Source organism: Corvus kubaryi, unplaced genomic scaffold, assembly GCF_017639235.1.
Source record: "Corvus kubaryi isolate FWS band 111438036 unplaced genomic scaffold, C.kubaryi_AGA036_p1.0 37398, whole genome shotgun sequence".
NCBI classification, from domain to species: Eukaryota; Metazoa; Chordata; class Aves; order Passeriformes; family Corvidae; genus Corvus; species Corvus kubaryi.
The window spans coordinates 42,577,473-42,598,328 of record NW_024581137.1 but is presented as its reverse complement, the minus strand read 5'-3'; the positions used below and the strand labels follow the sequence as shown (position 1 = coordinate 42,598,328).

Below are 20,856 nucleotides of genomic sequence, written 5' to 3'. Positions count from 1 at the left end.
AAGTACCTTTTTAAGTAAAAGGGAGGTTGACTAAAGAGTCAAGAGCAGCCATGTGGGGTTTTTTCCATTGTGGTTGATGACCGTGCTTACTGGTCAAAGCTAACAGATCTTAGGCTGATTATTGTTTTTAGAGACCCTATGTATAAAAGTTCCAAGTTTGCCAGATACTTACTATTAACGGAGATCAGACTGGCACATGTTTTAACACCTTGTTTCTATTGAAGAGCCCTTATATTGGGTGGTCTTTAATGACCTCTTTCTGTCATCCTAGGTATGGCAGAAAATAGAGTGAAATTGACTCTTTAAATTCAGGAGTCGGAGAAATAATGAGTGAATACAGCAGGGAAAGTACAACCAGCCTATATAGAGATCTGAAGTTTCTGCACTCTGGAATTGGAGAGTTCGTAGCTGAAATATGCAGGAGAAACTTGCTGAATATCAGTGTGATAAGAATTTTGCTTCTGTGTGCAGGTGGTCTTTTGTGTGCTCACAGATAAATTTGCTCACATAAATGAGTTATTTGCAGCCATTCCTACCCCTAGTTTTCCAAGCACAGTTTATAGCTCAAATGATAGCTTTATAGTTCCCTGAATCATGACTCATGTTCCCCCATGGCTTGTTACTTGGCATGAAAACTACTAAAAACAGTTAGATAGCTGGCTCCTGAGGCCACCCAGCAGAGTCCCTCAATGTCTGGACATCCTTTGGCTATCAGTAGGTACTTCTGATTTCCTCACACCCTTCCTTTTCATGCCATCCTTGGTCTTGTCCCTTTGACTTCAGTTACAGCAACCTGCAGTACTGCCTTTGGCAGCAGGTGTTTCTGTACTCTTTAGACTACCAGAGCTGAGTATGCTGGAACTGCCAAAAGAGTTGCCTTAAGCAAATAAGTCTCTTAGTACTGGCAGTCATTGTTTGTCCTTCCAAACCAACAGCTGAAGTTCTAAAATCCAGGTCCTCTTGATGCCTTAAGAGGCCTCCCAGAAACAGAGCTAGACAGGAGTAAGGGAATAAAAGTAGGTATTTATTTGAAAGGCCTTCAAAGGTACACCCTGGGGAGCCAGAGGCTATTCTCAAAAATGGGCCCCAAGATGGACACCAAGTCACGAGTTCTTAACTCTTTTATAGGTTTGGTTCATTTGCATATCAGGGTTAATTCTCCAATTAACGCTTCAGTTTTCCCCTCAGCTTGCCCCCCCCTTAGCAGCTCTTTGGTTTACACTTTTGGCCTAGGACAGTCTTGGTGTCCTTGAAGAGCAGGCCCGGAGAGGCTTTGTTATGTCTACCTAGCATGAGAGAGCAGAAATTAACAGGCTACAAGAAACCTCAGAGTCACACACCAAGAAGTACAGAATTTGAAAACTATAGAAGTTAAAAGCTAAGGCATCACTCTGAATTCCTGGCATCAGGTACAGGAGCAGCCTCAATTTGGGCTTTAATAAATGCCTTGCATGGCTGTTGCAAGCACCTGTTCTGCCCGTTACCTTAATTGCTTTGCTCCTTTCCAGCCCACTGCTGGCGCTCAGTCCTAGGCCAGTCTGCTCTCCCATGCTGTACAAGCCCTGTGGATGTGTCACTGCCCTAGCTGTGACATTTTGGAAATGCAGCAGCATTTACTCTTATTTCTCAAACCCGAGACTGTGGTTTCCTTCTCTTAGTTTTGTGACAACCCTTAAAGCTTTATCCAGGACTGCCATATGCTTGTTGGGCTTTCCCTGGAAAGGCAAGATTGTTCGGCTTGCTTCTTTAAAACATGATCTGCTGTATCATTGCAAGAAACCCCAACCAATACTGCTGCCTACCCTGTTTCCTTTCTGGGAACGTCCTGGTCTGTCTGGTTCTCACCCTCAGCATAACAAGCATTCCCAGCTTGTGTCTACAGACTGTTTTTGTTCTGATGTGTGTCATCCAGGATGCTGGTATCAGGCTGAAAGCTGTCTCCTGTGTGTGCAATAATACAAGTAGCAGGAGGAGAAGGGAATCATGCTCCTCACAGCTTCTGCAGGAGATCTTAGTGATGCTCTTCATTTGACTAAGCTTTTTTCCTTTTGCATGTCCTATCTCTTATTTTACACCGTCTCAGAACAGTCTCTTCCCTCTTCAAGCTGTGAACCGTATGCATGCTACCGTTTCTCCTCCTCATGCCCTGCAGTTCCCTCCTTCCTGGCTCTGACCTTCTGGGTATGGATTAGGCAGGCAGTGACAGTCATGTTCTGCCAGCAGGCTGGCTGGCCTAGAGGCATTTGTAGAGAGATGTTTGCACATACATTAAGCACATACCTGCTACTCTTTTTGGTTTTCTGCTGTCTTTTTTCACCACCTTCTTCAAATCACACTGAGTCTAGACTCTGCTGCATAAAGTGTTCTCAATTCCAAGCAGGTTTTTAAAATTGCTTAGAAAGCATCACATTTGGTTTTCAGAGCAAGAAATGCAGCAATGTTGACCTCGTAAACTCAGCCAATAAATAAAAGAAGTCTCCTCCTAATTAATTAGCTTGTTAACCATGATTAAATAGCCATACAGTTCATCTTACTTTGGTTCATTTGCTTTCCCCCCTTACTTAGGTCTTTTGGATCAGAAGTTGCTCTCCCATGTGAATCCCAGCTCGTTTTGTGTTCTGGCCTTCTGTTTTCCTGCCTGTATGAGCCTTGTTTATATTGACAGCAACAGAGATGACATCTACAGACCTTTTTACATATAGAAAGCAGTATGACAGCAGTTTCTAATTCTTCTGAACAATCGAGTGTGTATCTGTCTGTATATTGTTTAGCTGGTAGCAAAAGAGGTGAAGCTCACCCGATGTAGTGCTAGAGATAAGAATAAAGGTCAAGAGCTGTCGGACTTCAGAGAAATGTTTAGTGTACTTAGCAGTAGAAAGGTTTGAAATAAGATGGAGATTAACTGAATTATTGCTACATGTTGATGTTCATACTGTCACTGCAGTGGAGGCACAATGTAACAGGGATTAGGAGGGGGCTGGAAGTACTCGCCATAAATTCTGAGTGACACTGCATAAAAGAAGGAAAGAAAGGAAGCTTTTTGGTTTTATATTTTTGAGGCAGGCAAATTTAGTAGTAGAGGCTGGATAAGAAACCATGCCACCCTTCCTTTTAAGCCTTCAAAACAGTTTCTATCTATGTTTGCTGGGGAAGGACAGAACCAAGAGTTTCATTTTTTGGTCTCCTTTAACAAATTCCTTGTATTATGCCATTGCCATTGGCAACTGGTGAAGTAAGGGGAAGGGACACATATTCCCATGAGAAGAGAAAGCAAATTCCATTACTAAAGGCCTGTTTTAAAAATATACTACTTGGGAGAGTACTCTGGCATCTTGGAAACTGAACTTGCCTGTTTATCCATAAAATAAATATGTGGGGACAGAGGTGGTTTAAATGCCTGTAAACTCTGCTGATGAACTTCTGCCCAGGCTCAGAGTAAATGGGTTGACCTTCAAATTTATTTACCAGAGTTAAACTTTTTCATCTGAATTTTGGAACAGGATTTATGTTCCTGTTCTTGTAATATGAATAACTTAAGGGCAGTGGCTTTCAACCTCATTCAATTTGTAAACCCTAGCTGCTTTTCATTGGTTTTGTAGACCCTGTCAGAAGTCTCAAATGCATGTTTGCAGTATAGCATGTTTTAATTACTTTTTTTACTGAGTTCATGGATGCCTTTAAATTAGTTTGTGTTTCTTGGAGGAGGAGAAGATGATGCAAACCACAGTTTGAAATGCTCTGCCTTAGAAGGCTCGTTCTGGAAGTAACAGTTTAATTCCAAACAACCTCAAAAAAAGCATTGGGTTTATTTTGTTTTGGGGGTTTGTATTTGCTTCTTTTTTTTTTTTTTTTTATTGGTGATATTAACCCTTTCAAAAATATGAGTGTCTCTATCCCCCTGTCCCACTCCCCCCAAAAAGGAAAGAACTTGGCTTGAGTTTATTTGAAATGTTACATTTTCCACATGAGGCCAAGTTTTTTGTTTGGTTTTTTTTTTTTTCCTCTGCAATCACGAAGGCTGTTAAAATGATACAGTGGAGTCATATAATGACTTGATTCTAAGAGCTAAAATTTCAGAATAACAATCATTATATCCCTGCCAACACGGTTTTGAGCAGCCAGCATTGTGCTGCCTTGAATCAGATTTCAATCAATAAACCAGAGGTGAAAGGCACTGCTGCTCATCCTGCTAGAAAATTCCCTTTTCTTTATTTACCATTCAATGCAGCAGCTAGGATTTCTTGAAAACATGGGAAGGTTAAGTGTCAAAGCAACAGGCCTGTCGATTCTGTGCATATTGCTGAAGCTGTGGTTTTGTGAATGAATTCTTAAGTGCATCTTGCCATTGAAATAGCACTGATTTGGGTTTGGACTTGACTAGTCAGCAGAGGGCTTTTCCACCCTTTATTGCCCATGAGAAAGTTGGCAGACATACCTGGCAAAGCTTAGCTAAACTTAATTTTGACACTAGTACTTTTCCTGTGGTTGCTTTGTCAGACACAGAATTTTCAATAACTGACACAGCAGAATCTCTCATATTGTACTGGGATGAGCTAATTATCAGTAGACACAAATGATTTCTTTAAAATGTGATTATCTTTAGTTTAACCTGTCCTATCAGTTGTGATGGATCTGCCATTAATTTCTACCTTTTTCCCCCCCTTTTTTTGCCAACGTTAAGTGGCTAAAAGCCAAGGTAAGAAGTGTTATTTCTCCTTTGACCCACAGTGCCTCATGTGACTGATAGTAGAGGCTGCAGAGCCATTAAAACTGAAAACTAGCGCTCTCTTACACTCTCTTCTGCTTTCCATAGGATATTTAGATTAAACATGCTATACTTTTTTTTTCATTTACAGCATTTAACGTGTCAATATATCTGCGATACATTGACATCCGCATTTTTACATAGAAACATTAATTTCTCTAACACATATAGTGCTTTGCTCTGAATTCAGTAGATGCCTTGATTCTCTTCACTTACATTTTTTGCAGGAGACTTCCCAGACAACCTGAATGACTCTGCTAGTCAAATAGCAGGGGCAAATTGAGAAATTCTGGGCCATGCTGGCTGTATTGTACTGTCAGTGTTAAAGTTTGGGTTAAATTATTAACATCCAAATAGCAATGAATACAAATGCGGCTTCCCTTTAAGGAAAAAAATGATAGAAGACATTTGTGCATGAACCTGTCAGTTGCCTACCTTTCTGATGTCTGTTGTAAATTTATAGTGAAAATAACATTAAGCTTGTGTTTAGACTCTTTGTACTTACTGGTGTCTGTCTCGTGTGTAGCTGAAAACTTGCTGTTTGACAGCTGTCTGGGAATTCTCACTTCATATTCTTACACTTAAAAAAAAAAAAAAGAAACTGTCAGTAATAGAGCTGCTCTGTTATAAAAATAAAATCATGTTTTCCCTTATTTCAGCATGGAAATAACCAGCCTGCAAGAACTGGCACCTTGTCAAGAACAAATCCGCCTACACAAAAACCACCAAGTCCTCCCATGTCAGGCCGGGGAACTCTGGGGTAAGAATGGACTGCCTGGTCCCTCCTGTGTAATAGAAATTTTTAATTGTGCCAGTGTTGGTGTTTCTTAAATTCATGGATAGATGGCAATTCTGATTGCCTTTAGCAAAAAAAAAACAAACCCACAGTAACATTTTTTGTATAAACCCTTTCAGCTGTATTGACTCTTGTTTTCAGGATGACTTTTTGAAAGAACTTTTTTTCATGGGGAAGGATTTCATATGGATATGGGTAAATGAGGAGGCTATTGTTATTCCTGACTTTTGGGGAGAAATCCCTAGTGACAGAAAAGAATCTTAAAGTTTAAACTTTAGTGGGGGAAAGGCTTCACTAGTAAAGTTCTTGTCTACTCATTTCTCAATATTAGAAGAGCTATGAAGTGGCTGTTCGTGCTGTATTTGTTGCATTATCTAAGTAAAATTTATGGCATTGTGAACACAGTGGCAACATTGATTCTTGCTGGCTTGTGCATTTTTATTTTTATACTTAAATGAGGAAGGATTTTGCTATTCCCAAGTCCCACTGTGAGCAGAGTTCCCTGCATCTATTTTGCTGCTGTGGACCTGTGGGGAGTGAAATCTGCTTATCTTGGTGTGCCAGCAAGTAGTTGTTGCTAGAGACCAAAACATTTAATACTTTAGAAGCTCAGTGCAAGTGCCATATGGTTTTGTCTGTCCAACTGTGCAACATCTTCCAAAAGGCATCCTAAATGACCTTCTGCCTGTTTGTCATTCTCAGCCTTCCCTTTATACTGTGGGGGACTGAGGCACTGTAAAGCTGACTGGCATGGTTGTGTTGGCTTCAAGTATGTTGTCTCAGAGAGGCAGGAAGCTGGAAAAATGAAGAATAATGAGACAGGGTGAAGATCAGGAGCAATGATCAAGGAAAATTAGAAGCAGCAACTCCTTTTGTTGAAGACTTAGTGATTTTTAATCCCTATTTGATGCTTTGGTGGTAGTACTTGCTGCATATTCCATAGAGAAATTTAACTAGAGGTTTCCTCAGATGTTTTCTGAAAATTCCCCTTGCTCAAGGGCATGAAATCAGTATTCCAGTTGTCTCTTATCCCAGCTGAGAGAGTTGTTTATCAGCCCAGGGAACCTAGGTAGGCACTTTCATGTCCTCTTGGATGCTTGCTGGTCAAACAGCAGTGTTGATGTACTGGTGAGCTGCCTCTCTCTAATGCTCCCCCCTGAACAAGCCAGAGCTGTTTGGTTGCCGTGGCTGATGCCTGATAAGGATTAATCAGCTGAATGTCATTTCCAGATGAGCTTGACAAGTGGCAGCAGTTGGCTGAGGGGGAGGAATAATGTGGGTTTGTAAGAGAGATTTCTATCTGCCCTTCTTGTTCAGGAAGTACAGCTCTTGTCTTGAGCAGCCGTGTTCTGCCAAAGCATGAAATATCACAGGCATGACTTACCCTAATTTATGCAGAAAAAATGGCTAGAAACCACAAGGATGCTACTCTTCTCCCTTTGATCCAGAAAACAGAGATAAGTATGTAAAACCAGAATGAGCTTAGTATGTAACATCGGCCTTTAGGTATGTGCTGCCTGTTGTGCAGCTTGTCCCTCCAAGGCAGGACTATCTAAAGGAATATTATGGGGAGGAATCCTTCATGGAAATCACGCAGAGTGAAAAGCGAAAGAGGCTGAAGTAAGCAGGGGTCTCTTCACAGGACCAGGGAGGGATTGTGGAAATCATTGGATTCTCAGGTTGGAAGTACCACGGAAGAAGGAGTGAACTGCTGGAGCTGGATGTGGTTGGGAGTAGCTGGAGTCATTCCTTGAGGGTCCTGGAGCAAAGCAAGGCCTTGGGCTCCCTGCAGCTCTCCCTGGTGGCAAGAGCTCTCAGGATAACCCTGAAACACTGGGGGACAGTGAGGTGGGAAGCTCTGAGCAGTGTCAGGAAACAAAGTTTTTGTCTTCCATCTATAACAATTTATTATTAAAACCTCTCAAAGAAAAAAGTGGAAATACTGTAACTTTTTATGTACTGTAGTGTTTGTAAATTAGCTTGTCTCTATGAAGAACTCTGGATGATTTTAATATGCAGGGTGTCACCACCTATAGATCTGCCAAAAGAGATCAGTTGTGGAAAAAAAAAAGAAATTTTGTATTCCAGTTGTAAGCAATAGATATCTAAAGACTACCAAATGAAATGATAAGCAGGGAGGACTGTTAATGTGCTTCCAACTGAAATAACCTTGAAAAGTAAATTTAGTACTGTTGCTGTTCATAATGTAGAAAGAAAGTCAGTAAGTTTCTTGAAATACCAGGAAGCAGTATAACTTACCAACTCAGTTATAACCAGTAATTGAACAAATTATTAAATGCCTGTACTTCAGTATTTTTGGTTTTGCTTAGCTCTGATGCATTGCCAAATTCTGTGTTTTGCAATGGATCTCTGTTACTGGTGAGAACTGAAGAGCTCTGCGATTCAGTACAATAAATGCACTGTTGTTATGGCAGTAATGGGTCTGGTAAATAGATCTCGAAAGATCTGTGCTGTATTTCTGACTTGACACAGTCTGCTAGGTTGGAATTCTCTGGCCTTTGCTTTCTTGGGCCGACAATGAGAGCCCAATGGAGACAATGAAGCTCATCTGTGAGGTACTTTCAGATCTGCTTATGTGAGATGAGATTGCTTGATTGCTGCGTGAAGCAGTGCTCCTAGGAAAAGCACTGGTGATTGCAAATGTCACTTGTTCTGTGAATCTTGATTCAGCCTTGCTGATGTCTTAATGAGATGAATACCTTTAGCCAAGATTACTTTCGGAAGGGATTCTGATGGGGAGGGAAGAGGAAATTGGTACAATGGAAATTTGTCAGGTGCTGACAGGTAACCCCAGAGTGTTATGTAGATGTAGCTGTTGTATGTTAGATTGCTCAAATAATGTGTTTTGGGTGGTAAGTTTAGCTTAGGCTTTTTTGACCAGTTTATGTGCTTTAGGCTAACTTGTACGGACCTGTCTATTTAGGCTGTTGACTGTGACCTGTCTACCCTGCCTGTTGGAATTTTCATAAACCACAGTGTTTCATGAAAAGTTTAGAAAACAAATGGATTTACAACTTCACTTATTTATCCTTTTAATCTTCTGATTCTTTATCTTTCTGTCTTCCTTGACCAGGCGAAATACTCCTTACAAAACCCTGGAGCCAGTCAAACCGCCAACAGTCCCGAATGATTACATGACCAGCCCTGCCAGGCTGGGCAGCCAGCACAGTCCAGGAAGGACAGCTTCCTTGAATCAGAGACCACGAACACACAGGTAGGGTGTTTTCCCACAGTAAGTCTTCCCTGCCTGGCAAGCCTGATGTTTACTAAAGTCACAGAAAAGCCTCGAAGCTTTGTGCCTCTCAGCTTTTTGTTGACAGGCAAAAAGGTGAGTTATTTTACCACTGCATCAACAGAATTTTACTGTATTGCTGACTTCCCTAACATGAAGAAGTGCCTTAATATTCAATATTCTGAGTGGAGCTTTAAAAAATTTTTTTTTCTTGAATTGCAAGGCTAAATGTTTCTCTGAGTCTCTTGAGTGAGTTCATTTTTTTCCAATTTGATTTCTATTGGCTTCAAACTGCAGGGAAAAAACAGATGAAAGAATTCAATGTAGTTAGAAGTAAAAGGTTAGCTTGTTTTTTAGAGAGCTTCTTTCTTAATATTTTTCTTTTTTTAAAAACTCCCAGTAGGCAGTTAAACATGGTAGGTCACTAGCAGGGACTGAGAGAGTATTTTAGACACAGTTGGTGATGAAATACTGTCAGAATTAAATAACTTCTAAATGTCTCTGCATCGAGGATCTTGTTAGTCTGTTTAGCTGGCTACTGTGAATGCTCCTTACTCCTGTCTCACAAGATCTTCTTTTATGTAGGCTGCAGTTAGAAATTCAGCTGCAACCATGGTGACAAGATCAAGGTCTTCAGCAGGCAGAACACTAATTTTGAAGGAATTATCTTGGCTTCCATTTCAGATCACCGATTTTCTTTTTTGTGATGTTATTTTCTAAAGAGATATTTGAATGATTTGCACTTGACTCTTGACTGATTTGTAGCTATCCAGGAATGGCAAATAAACTAGAACTTCACTGAGTACTCTTAATTAACATGGATGAATTAAAGTGAAGTTTTGGCTTCACAACATCTTGTCTGCTTAGTTTCCTTTACATTATCCATTTAATGTATATAAATTCAAGACTTGGACTAAGGAGTGCTCTTAGATAAGAATAAGGACAGATTCTACCTCAATTTTGAGTCTTTTTCAGCTTCCTCAAAGAAAATAAGTGTCACGGTCTCTGAAGGCATGTGTAGAAATGTTATCCAGTAGTTCACTATGTTTTGCATTGCTGGCCTCTGATTTGTATATCATATAACAGTAGTTAGACAAATTTTGAGCTGGCTGTGTTGTTAACTTTCAGACTGTCTTTGAAACAAACTTCTTATACACAAAAGGTGTGTGCATGGATAGTGGGGAGCGTTAGATATACAGAAAATTAAGCACACCCCACCCCAGCTGATTTATCATGTCCATTCTCAGTTAAAAACTTAGCAATCTAAACTTTTTCTCTGAGTAGAGGAAATTCCTTCAGCTGGCAGCATAATTAATCTTAAATAATTAGAGTTTAGCCATGAAGTGTTCCAGCGCCAGCATACTACTTTCAATTATTACAAGGCCCCTGAACTACTTCTGCAGTTGTTACTCCATTGCCTAGAACTTGCATGGTTGATTACCTTTTTATTTTTTGAAGCATTTAATTGCACATTTTATTAATAGTGATGTTTATCAGCTTAGTTAATTCCATTTGTTAGGAGTGTAATGCATCCAGACTTGATTATCTGTATGCAATTATAGGTAAAGACAGAGGCATTTAACAGGGAGTTTTTCAGCAGTCTGTAATTGAGTTAGGCTATCAGAGCTCACACAAGAAGTGTGACTGTGGATACGCTTTTGTAGGCCATGCTGTGCTAATAGTTGTGTTTTTCTTTGTAGTGGCAGTAGTGGAGGAAGTGGCAGTCGAGAGAACAGTGGAAGCAGCAGTATTGGCATTCCCATTGCCGTGCCTACACCTTCACCACCAACCATTGGGCCAGGTATGTGGGACTCCTCCCATGCTAACTTAAGGCTGCTTGTTACTTTCTTGTGTTTGCAGAGCAACTTTGACTAAACACAATGGGGTAGAAACTGTTCTGAAGCACAGTCCTACTCAGGAAGTCATTTATGAGTTCTGAGTGATGTCTAAAGTTTTAATTCTTTACCAAGAGTAGTTGCAGGACAATCAGTTACTGAATAATGGATGGTTAAAACACCTTTGCTGGTCCATGTTTTTACAAGACAATCAAAGGTGTACAGGGGGAGTAAAAGACAAATGTATCCTTTTAAAGCTTAACTGTAATTTTAAATGTGTGTCTACAATTTGGCATTTCTGGATGCCCTGAGAGCAGCAGCAAGTATGTACATGTTTAATGGGAAACGTTGGCTTCTGAAATACCCTGCTAACTTTGCCATCCGCGGTGAAGGAACCACGCAGGATCTCTCAGCGCTGGAGGCACACTCCCTTGTGTTTAAGAATGGTGAATGGTGAGATTGAGTAGCGTCCTTCTTTATTATAAACTGGCAGGATTATAATCTTAGTAATAAACCATCTCAGTCACTTATTTACTGTGTGTTTTGCAAGCCCACAAGGCATAAGAAAATAGTGGAGTTTTAGTGTAACGTAATTTTGTTATTGCAGAGATTTCTCTGTTTCTTGGATGACAAGTCTTCGCTTCCTTATACACATGTAGGCTTTCCTTTCCCAGGTGTTTTTGGTCCTGCAGTGGTACAAATAGGCATGAAATTTTACTGTCATCTGGCATCCCGTAAAAGTCAATGGGAATAGAGATTGGCGGGTACAGAACCCTGGATAGGATCAGGGTCTGAATTTGTATTAGTTAACTGAAGTTGAATTTTCATATTTGTTTGGGAAGCCTATCAAGTGCCTGTACTTTCTTTTTTTTTACTTTTAATAATATGGCCTAATTGGGAATATAAACTATTTTATTAGCACACATTTCTGTTCCTCCTGGAGCCCTGCCAGCACCACCACTGCCTCCACCTCTCCCGATGGGCAGTCTGATAGGTGAGATTTGTCAATGCTGAAGTGATTGCAGTCATTCTGCATAATCAATAATCATGTCTTCCTAATGAACTTAGTGAGGGTGATTTTTCTTCTATAGTGGGACCTACGTGATTTTATTATAAAAATCAATTTTGGGGGGTTTTTTTTGGTTTTTTTTTTTGGTTTTTTTTTTTTTTCCAACAAATCTAATCTCCACTAATTTCCTGTGGTTAAAGCCTCTGAAGCTAAATGCATTAGGTATGAGAAAAAGGCTGCTAGTTGCTTAAAATCTGCTCCAAATTAAGCTAGGATCCAATTAATCTGATCTATAAGATCTCAGAATCAGCTTGAATATTGGTATTAGGCTGTATGACTCCTGCAACAGAAACTAAGTCACAGCAGTTGCACTCTAGCTTAGAAATGGTAGCTTATGTGTAGGGTGATGTGTGTGTTCTATTCTGTGGGTATAAGGTGACTGGAAGGCCCAAGTGTCTGTCACAGTGGCTTGGCTTTGATTCCATAATGCTGCAGGCAGGTGTCAAACTGGAAGACTTGAGGATATGAACTAACAGTTCTTGAGAAATTGCTTCAAGCATTATGTACAGCAGTTAGGGTGGGTTCTAAAAGTAGTACTTTTCAAAATAGACAGGAAAAAGTACCCCACCCATTCCTGTCACAGGCTGATGACAAAAGTAATTGATTGAGTTATGAAACTAGCTTTGGAGGCTTTGACCCACATAACCCTTTGCACTCTCCTTTACTGAAATGTTAAGTGAAAGTGACTTTGGATAGCATTGCCGAACTGCAAACTTCTGACTGCTTGCTGTTTGTGTATTATATAATTATATGATACATGTATATAAAAGCACAAAACATTTTATTGCAAACCAGTTTTTGCATTTAAGAATTGCATTGATTCAAGTGACTGCAACATGTGAGATTCATTAGTTTGCAAGGTGTGATTTTCAGTCAGAGGTTAATCTGAAAGAGAACTTAAACTGTTTTGTTAACCTTGAAGTATGTGCAGCAGGTAGGTGGAAAGTAAATATGGGCATTTATAATGAAGAATGAATGACATCTTTTTCTGTCAGCTGGCATTGGTGATTCTGATTTGTTAGTGCAAATTCCATCAATATAAAAGCACAACCAGCAAATATGATTGATAAATGTGCCAAGTGTCTGAAGCTCATGACATTTGTTTCACTGTTTTGTTGTTGTATGTTAGATTGGAAGCAAGTTCGGGTTTGCAATGGAAATCATTTGTTTTGAGCAGAACATGGATTTTTTTTCTGTCTGCTTTTTAATAAAGGGTATTACTGCATGTAGTATGATTGAGATATATTTAAGAGTTGGAAGGTTGGATTCAATTTTCCAGTCCAATCCAGTCTCCCAAAGTACTCTCAGAATTTCTCAATGCCCTTTATATGAGTGTTGGTTTATGTCCTGTGTGTTTTTTCTCATTATTGATTGTAACAGGGATGTTTGTTTTTCTGTTAATCGCCTGTTACTGACCTTAAATTATTGGAGAACTGTAATCAAGTATTTCCCATGTTCTGGACTTTTTCTATTTTCTGCATTCTATCCCAAGTAATGCTCTGCTTAAGTCTTTTCCTTGGTTCCTCTGGCTAATGCTTTTCAGCTGCTCCTGGTTCAGCTCCTGGTTCCCAGTATGGCACAATGACCAGGCAAATCTCGCGACACAACTCTACCACTTCTTCAGCATCTTCTGGTGGATACAGACGGAATCCTTCTGTGACTGCCCCATTTTCTGCTCAACCTCATGTTAATGGCGGGCCTCTTTATTCTCAAAATTCAAGTAAGCTGCTGAGCTCTGAAATCACAAACTGTTTTGAGCAAAATGATTGTAAAAGCATGCATGGCATTTTAATTCATTTATGAAAAGCATCAATGAGATTACTGCTTTCTTTCCTGAAATAGAAGGAAAAACAAACAAGAAAAACCATACTGGAATTGTACAGTGATTGCACTATATGCAATTATACTGTTTTCCTTTCTGACTTGTTTGCTGTTACTCATGACAAGAAATTATTAGGATTGCCTGTCTAATTATGGGCACATTATACTTGGCATTTCAGGTGTGCTTGGAGAACAAAAAGTAAACCCAGGGTTTTTTTGCAGGAGACCTAATATGACTGTAGTACAGCCCCTCACTATTTGGATAGTGGCAAAAGAATACTGTCTGAGCACAATGCTCATGTTCCTGTCACACAGTTCCTCTCTGTCTCTCTTAAATCCTTTCCTGATTCCAAGTTTCTCCTTTGTTCTTAGCTTTAAGCTTGACTGTTAAAGAGCTCAGTCTCTCTCTCTTTTAGCAGACAACTTCTCTGTGCTTTCACACTAGTAGGAGTATAGAAGGAGATGAATGAGGGAAGGGATGGATGCCATGGGCAAGTGAGCAGATTTTAGTCAGCAGCCTCCTGCCTGCCTGCCCCAAAAAGGGCAATCAAGGTTCACTGCAGAAAGATCTGCAAAATAAGGATTTTGGCTGCTGGTAGAAAGCTCTATCAGGAAACTTCTTCCTTGCCATTTCCATAAATTTTGATCAAATACACATTGTGGAGTGGTAGCTGTATAATGTTTTTTCTTGGTAGTGTTCAGAATGCCAGCCCTTTAAACTTCAGAGGAATATTTCTTTTGAAAAGAAATGTTGATGTTTGGATTCAAGATTTCTTTGGTCCAGTGTCTGCTGTTGTGTACTTACTCTTAAGAAAAGAATGCTTTTAAAATATTTGAGACACTGAAGTGAAGAGTTTTCTGAGTAGTTTAGAAGTATTACATTTGTCAGAAAGCATTTTTATATGCAGACACAGTATCTATCTTCTCTTTTTTTCCAAACCTGATTTTCCTCCTACTCTTGCTCACCCATACTAGCATTTCATTTTCCTCCACATTCTTATTTCTCCAAATTAATTCACCATAACAACAGAAACTCCCTCCTGCTTGAACAGTTGCGTTCCATTAAATAAACAGGATTTTACTTCTGGGAATTGTTCAGTTGTCTTAAATACTGTGCACACCACTGTTTCTGAACGCTTACATTTGTCCAAAGCAATTTTTTGCTCAAATGCAGGTGCTGTTTTCTTAATCTAGCCTCTCTGGTGTTTTCAAAATACTGATGGTCAACATTTTTTAAACAGTATTTTGATGGGTGTGTTTTGCTACTTGAAACTTTTTTCCTCTGTTTCTGTAACTGGTGATTATTTTTTTAGTGCTACTGTCTTGACATTATTCCCAGGTCCCATGTTTCCTTAAGGTTTTACTTTTCATGCTAACAAATACTCTGGTTTTTCTTAGATGTTTACTTCAGTTTTGTGAGACGCTGTTTGTTCTCCTGCTTTTATTGATCATTTATCCCATACAGTTTATTTGATTATTGGTTTTGTAATGAACGAAATGCTTCATTTTAATTCATTGAACATTAATCTTAGTTACAGCTTTATTTAAAACTGTTGCTTACTTGGAAGTACAGAACCTCTTTCAAATTTGGTTCCAACTGGATTATCCTGCTGAATTCCCACCTTCACAGGAATTTCTCTGCTCCAGTGCAAGAGAAGTTCCACTGAGAAAGGGACGGTATAAACAAATGAGTTGATGTTTTGTTGAGTTTCTGGGTGGGGTTTTGTTTTATGCTTTTCATTCCTGGTGCTTAAGGGAGAATGGTCCTGCCAGAGCCGATAGTTTGAACGGCTTGCCCTACTGCTCCCATTCCTCTTCCCTACCTGTGCAGGGAAGAGTTGAACATCTGGGCTGTCAGCCCAGTGTCTCTGAGCACAGGCTTGTCACATGTCTCATCACTCGCCAGATAGGCACATACTTCAGAGAAGATGAGCTTCCAAGTGCTTCCTGAGGAGCTCTGTGCACTCGTGTAACCATTTGGAGCTGCAGAAGCCTTTACCAGCCTTTTAGGTTGCTGAGTGCCCTCTCACCACAGAAGACATAGCTGTTTTTTCTACCAGCAATCAACAAGGCCCCTTTTTCTGAGAAAAACAAAAATGCAGTGAGCTAGCCCACTGCCCCTGTCCCAGCAGAGCACTATGATGGGAGGTGCTCTCTGTGTCAGTGTGAAGTATTGATGCTGGAACATTGTACCCCTTGCAAAAGTGTTGCCTTGTGTCAGTGCTGCTTTGCTGCACTTGATGCAGCGCTCCACTTTCATTTTAGAGAAGGAGTCCAGAATCCTGCGAAACATCACCTCTACTCCTAGTAGCTCACTTTGAAAAGCTAACTACTAAATTGAGTAATCCTTGTTTAGCAGCAAGACAAAAGCTCAATTTTATGTGCTCCCCAGGTGAAGCACACAAAATGTGTGACAGAGCAAGAACCTTCACACGCACCCTGTGAGCTTCCAGACACGCAGCCTGCGCTCGGCTGTTACCTGGCTAAACACGGGCATGCTTTGCTTTTGATCCTCCATTGGCTAACCACGAATTCAGCCTTGTTGGAAACACAAGCTTGAAGAAGGTTCTTGTGTGTGTGTGTTCTTGTTGTTCTTTACATACTTTTTTTTGTGGTCCTCGTTACTGACGGCTGCTTTTGTTTGTTCCCTTTTTTTTTTTTCCTTTGTCCATTGACTTTCCCAATATGGTGTGTGTGTTGCTACCAGTTTCTATTGCTCCACCCCCTCCCCCTATGCCTCAGTTGACTCCACAGATACCTCTCACAGGCTTCGTGGCCAGGGTGCAGGAAAACAGTAAGTTTGGACAAGCTGAGCTGTTAAAGGGTAGAGCCTACTCTCTTCTAGCATGCATGGCTGGCAAGTCAGACTCTCTTTTGTTTCCTTTTCCAGAAGCTAATACCATCTTGCATTCTAGTGTCAATATGCTATTGGAGCTGAAGGGCACACTCTTCAATTTTTTATAACACGTGCATGATTATTACTGACCCATTCAAGTTCTGAACTGCAAATTTATTGCAGAAGTACAGTGTGAAATGTGGCATATGTTTGGTGTGAGTATAAAATTCCATTTTAATTGAAAACACTGATTTCATGTTGAATCACCCTGCCTTTTTCACTAGGGATAATTGATTAGTTTTTATTAGAAAGGCTTATATAGACTGTCAGAATGTGTAATGTGTAACCATTGATTCCAGTACTGTAGCATTTTTCAGGAAGCGGTACAGTCAATTGAGTATGTGCAGTCTTAAGATCTAATGCATTACAAAGGAGCTTGTAAGGCATCTCTCTTCAGCAGCTTTCATTCTCCATTTCTTTGTGCTCTCTAGCCCTATTTCCCTGCTGAGCTTCTTGCAGCATAGCTCTGCTTGTTAGGTTTGTGAGAGGTGTTCCCTAGCTGTGACCTGTGCTGCAGAGTGTTTATACTGGTAACTCTGCTTTCACCATTACTGCTTGATTCCTTTCAGGTGAGTGTTACTGTCTCAAGTGCCAGTGCAGGTGCAAAGTCCTGTTCCTGATCTGGGGATATCTTTTCTGTAGGAGTTTGTTGCAGTTCTGTAAACAACAGACTAAATAGGATGTAGATAAGGTGTGAAGTAAGCAAAAAATGTTTTTAAAGTGTTTGGGAGCCATTTTGAGGTTTGCTAGGATCTCAGGGGCTGCTATTACTACACAGTTAGCTATATAGCTGCAGCATCCATTTAAGGACCCCAGGTCTGAGTAGTGCTGCTGTTCTGCTTCCCATTAGAGCTTTTAAGGGGTTGTGTTCTGAGCACTCCCCATGAGATTGGAGGCATCTCTCTGGTTCTCATTCAAAAAGAAGGTAATTTGGTGCTGTGCTAGGTAAACAGTAAGAATCATGTTGATGCAGAATAATGTGCCACAAAATTGTGTTGAAAACCTTTCCAAAATACAAAGTGTAGAGGTAAACCTGCTGAAGATGAAGGTTACAGAATGTCTTCGCTTGCAGATAAACTTGAGAAAATTGACACCTGCTTCTGAATTGTTCCAAATATTGTCCTCCTGGAGATAACACAGCCCTGGGGAGAGTGGAGGTGAAAGGGACAGACTGACTTGTGCGTGCAACAGCAAAATGCAAGCTGACTTGTGAATGAAATTGCAGCAAAATAGCTGAAGCTTGAAATCTGGTCATAGGAATTGTTCTTTATTTCCTTAATAGTTCCTTGGGTTGGAAAGTTATATAACAAGTATGGCTTGGAGCTGTGGCTGCCTTGTTCCGGAGGCAGGGGTGCGTGTGGCAGCCTGTGCATATGCTCAGCAAAGCTGCCTGTAGAGGCTGGTGTTGAGTTTGGCATTGTGTGCTAGACTTTCATCGGCCTCGTTTTCTGCAAGAAGTCTCTGGTGTTAGGTGACACATGGGTAGACTTGTCTTCCTCATCACAGAGATCTGTGAGTTTGGAAAGCAACATCCTCTGCTTGTGGACTTCTTTCAGAGGGCAAGGAGAAAGGGCTTAGAAACTATGCAACACCTTTTCTTTTTCTCCTGCATCCACATTGTGGGCATCTCCTTCAGAGAGGTTTTCCAGCGTGTGTGGTGCTCAGGGACAGATGATTTGATATAAGTTGCTGTACTCCCACACCTAGTCTTTTCAAAAAGGAGTCTGCTGGTCCCCATTTAAAGAATAAGGATGGGAATATATACAAGAGAAGGTCTCAGTTTGGAACTATGTAAATACTCATCCTTTTACCCTTTCATTTAGTATGGCTTTTTGTATGCTTTTTTTCCCCTCCCCTAGGATAAGTGATGTTGTCCTAGAGTCTGGCTAAGTTCAGAACCAGGAAAAGTCTGGGTTAAAGTCCAAGAGGCAAGGAGATACTTCCTCCAAGTGGAGTGGCACTTGTCTAATTTTCTGTTCCATTCTCTCCTTGTTTAAATGTGAAGTTGAATTGTTTTAAATGTTTCCCATAAAGCTTGCAGTTCCTGCATCTCAGAGTATGTGTCGGTGTTTTCACACTTGCATTTTCTGCCCTCTTTCCTTCTTTTCAAATCTGCAGCTTCATTGTTAAATAAATGTAACTTTTTTTTTGCATTTTTAATTTTTTAAAAAATTTCATAAGGTAAGGATTTCTCAAGATCTCAGATGATTGTTATTTCAACACTTTTTTTTTTTTTTCCTGGCTGCAGACAGAAATTAAAGGGAGATACACATTTTGTGGAAGATGTTCTGAAACTGCAGCACAAAACCAGTCCATTCATAAACGGTGTTGTCATGTGTCTGTGGTGGATTAATGAAGCCTGTCTGTGAGTGCTATTCAGTAACGGGCAGGACGTAGCATTCACGCTGCCAAAGACTTTGTTAGTCTGTCTCCAAGTGACATAAATGGGCTTCTGTATGGGAGAGGAATCACTAATACAGTGGCAGCCAGTCTTATTGATGGAGAGAGCTGTGGGGTGTTCAGCTCAGCTGGTCAAGTTGAAGAGGAACTGGGCTTGCAGGTGAAGAATTGGCCCTTCAGGGGAAGGGAGCGGGCTGGATGCACCGGCTGAGGCAGCCCCTGCCCCAGCAGCTTCTGCCCCCTTTTGCCCCTGGCAGCAGGTGCCAGACCTGTCCCAGTGCAGCCAGTCTGACCCAGACAGGACATAGGAGCAGTGCCCAAGCCCCTTGTCAGGGGCATGGGGCTGAAGAGCAAAGGTTAAGTCACTGCTAGAGTAGTGACCAGCCAAAAGTAAAAGGCGTTCAAGCAAACAAAACCCCTATTTCTAATCTCCAGTGCCATTGTAACTATCAGCAGTTAAAGCTTCACTCAGTGCAATGTTTTTTTTTCTCTGTTGCTTGGCTTTCTTTTCAAAATTTGTGTGCTGGAGCTGCACATTCTGGGGCCTGATGCCTCATTACATCAAACCCTGCCTAGACCAGTGGTTTTCAGCCTATGTTTTCAGTGTGCAGAATCCCAGATCTCTTGAAAATGAATCTGTATTGCTGTGTAACAAAGTTGATGTTAGTAACAGTAGCTTCCTTTCAGTTGACTTGTGGCTTCATAGGGTTTACACCTAGGTCCATGTGTAATGGAGCACATCTCCCTAGGAATAGGATAGAGTGACTTGATGTCTTGCATCTGAGTGTGCCATCTCTGTATTTTGCTGCCGGCTGCTGTGAATGTTACTGGAAACTAATTTAATGAACTGATTTAAAAAGTGATTTGTACCATAATGCCTTTCTCTTTTTCCCTTTCCCAAAGCAACTTGTAATTGTTCTGATTGGATAATCTCAGGGCAGAGATTTGACATTTTGGATTATACGTTTAATTCCTTGAGCACTTTCTCCCTAAGAGCAGCAGCTGCCTGTTGTAGTTTTCCATTTATTATTTGAATCCTGAATGTGTGCACACACACAAGTTAGTCTGCAAGATAAGAATCTGTACAAAGCTTTTCTTCTGCAGAAGGATTACTTGGCTTCCTCTTACCTGGTTAAATTTTAAAAAAGGGAAGAGACTAGTATTTATGATCCACACCAGATCTTTTTGTTCCCTAATGCTAGCTCTGAGAGAGAAGGAATTCAAGGAAGCAGTGCTCAGAAGTAAATTAAAGTGACTGTTACAGACAAAGGATTTATTAAAAACCAATCAAGCTGCTGGCCTAGTCAGAGGCCTGTTGCTGCCTGGCTCAGAGGGTGCCACTCGGAGTCCTCCATAGCTAACGCTGCAGCGCATGGACATTGGAGCAGGAAGCTTTCCTCTCTGCTGATGTTCAGCTTATGCCCCGCAGCATGTGCTTTGACTCTAGTAGCATTTATACATAGATTTGACCACTAATAACAAATATAGTTGTGTGTTTTAGTTGTTAATACAAAGCCTCTGTTTCTAATCAGTGCATGGTATTATAGTGCATGCTGTGTGTGTCCCCCTGCCCCCAGCCCTTTTATTTACAGTGTACAGCCTCAGGTTTGTTTGCATCTCCACCCTGTCTTGATTTAAGAAAAAACAATAATCTCCAAATGTTTCTAGTTGCTGATAGCCCGACTCCTCCCCCGCCGCCGCCTCCCGATGAGATGCCAATGTTTGATGACTCTCCTCCTCCTCCACCCCCACCCCCTGTGGATTATGAGGATGAGGAGGCTGCTGTTGTGCAGTACAGCGATCCCTATGCAGATGGAGATCCTGCTTGGGCACCTAAAAACTATATAGAGAAAGGTAAGAGAAGCGTTACTGCTGTGTTAGTGCAGTATCAGAGGATTAATGGTACCTGAAGGGAATGAAGCACTTCGTGTGGGTCTGATGAAAACAGTCATTGTCCTTCCTAAGTCAGAATTCAAACCGTGCTTTCCTTGGTTTGTGGCCACACCTAATGTGGTAAGACA

The 20,856-nt window shown here is 40.8% G+C and overlaps 1 protein-coding gene across 12 annotated transcripts in view; it reads left to right on the top strand.

Moving 5' to 3' along the window:
• ABI1 (abl interactor 1) overlaps positions 1–20,856 on the top strand; it is a 78,263-nt gene that overhangs the window by 54,910 nt on the left and 2,497 nt on the right. Inside the window, exons 4-11 of one of the 12 annotated variants that reach the window (XM_042043019.1) lie at positions 4,682–4,696; positions 5,425–5,525; positions 8,656–8,796; positions 10,515–10,615; positions 11,569–11,643; positions 13,262–13,438; positions 16,247–16,333; positions 20,504–20,689. In XM_042043019.1, the coding sequence (XP_041898953.1) occupies positions 4,682–4,696; positions 5,425–5,525; positions 8,656–8,796; positions 10,515–10,615; positions 11,569–11,643; positions 13,262–13,438; positions 16,247–16,333; positions 20,504–20,689 (883 nt within the window). The remainder of the gene's footprint in view (positions 1–4,681; positions 4,697–5,424; positions 5,526–8,655; positions 8,797–10,514; positions 10,616–11,568; positions 11,644–13,261; positions 13,439–16,246; positions 16,334–20,503; positions 20,690–20,856) is intronic. The other 11 variants (XM_042043010.1, XM_042043011.1, XM_042043015.1 and 8 more) reach the window with 11 other exon arrangements.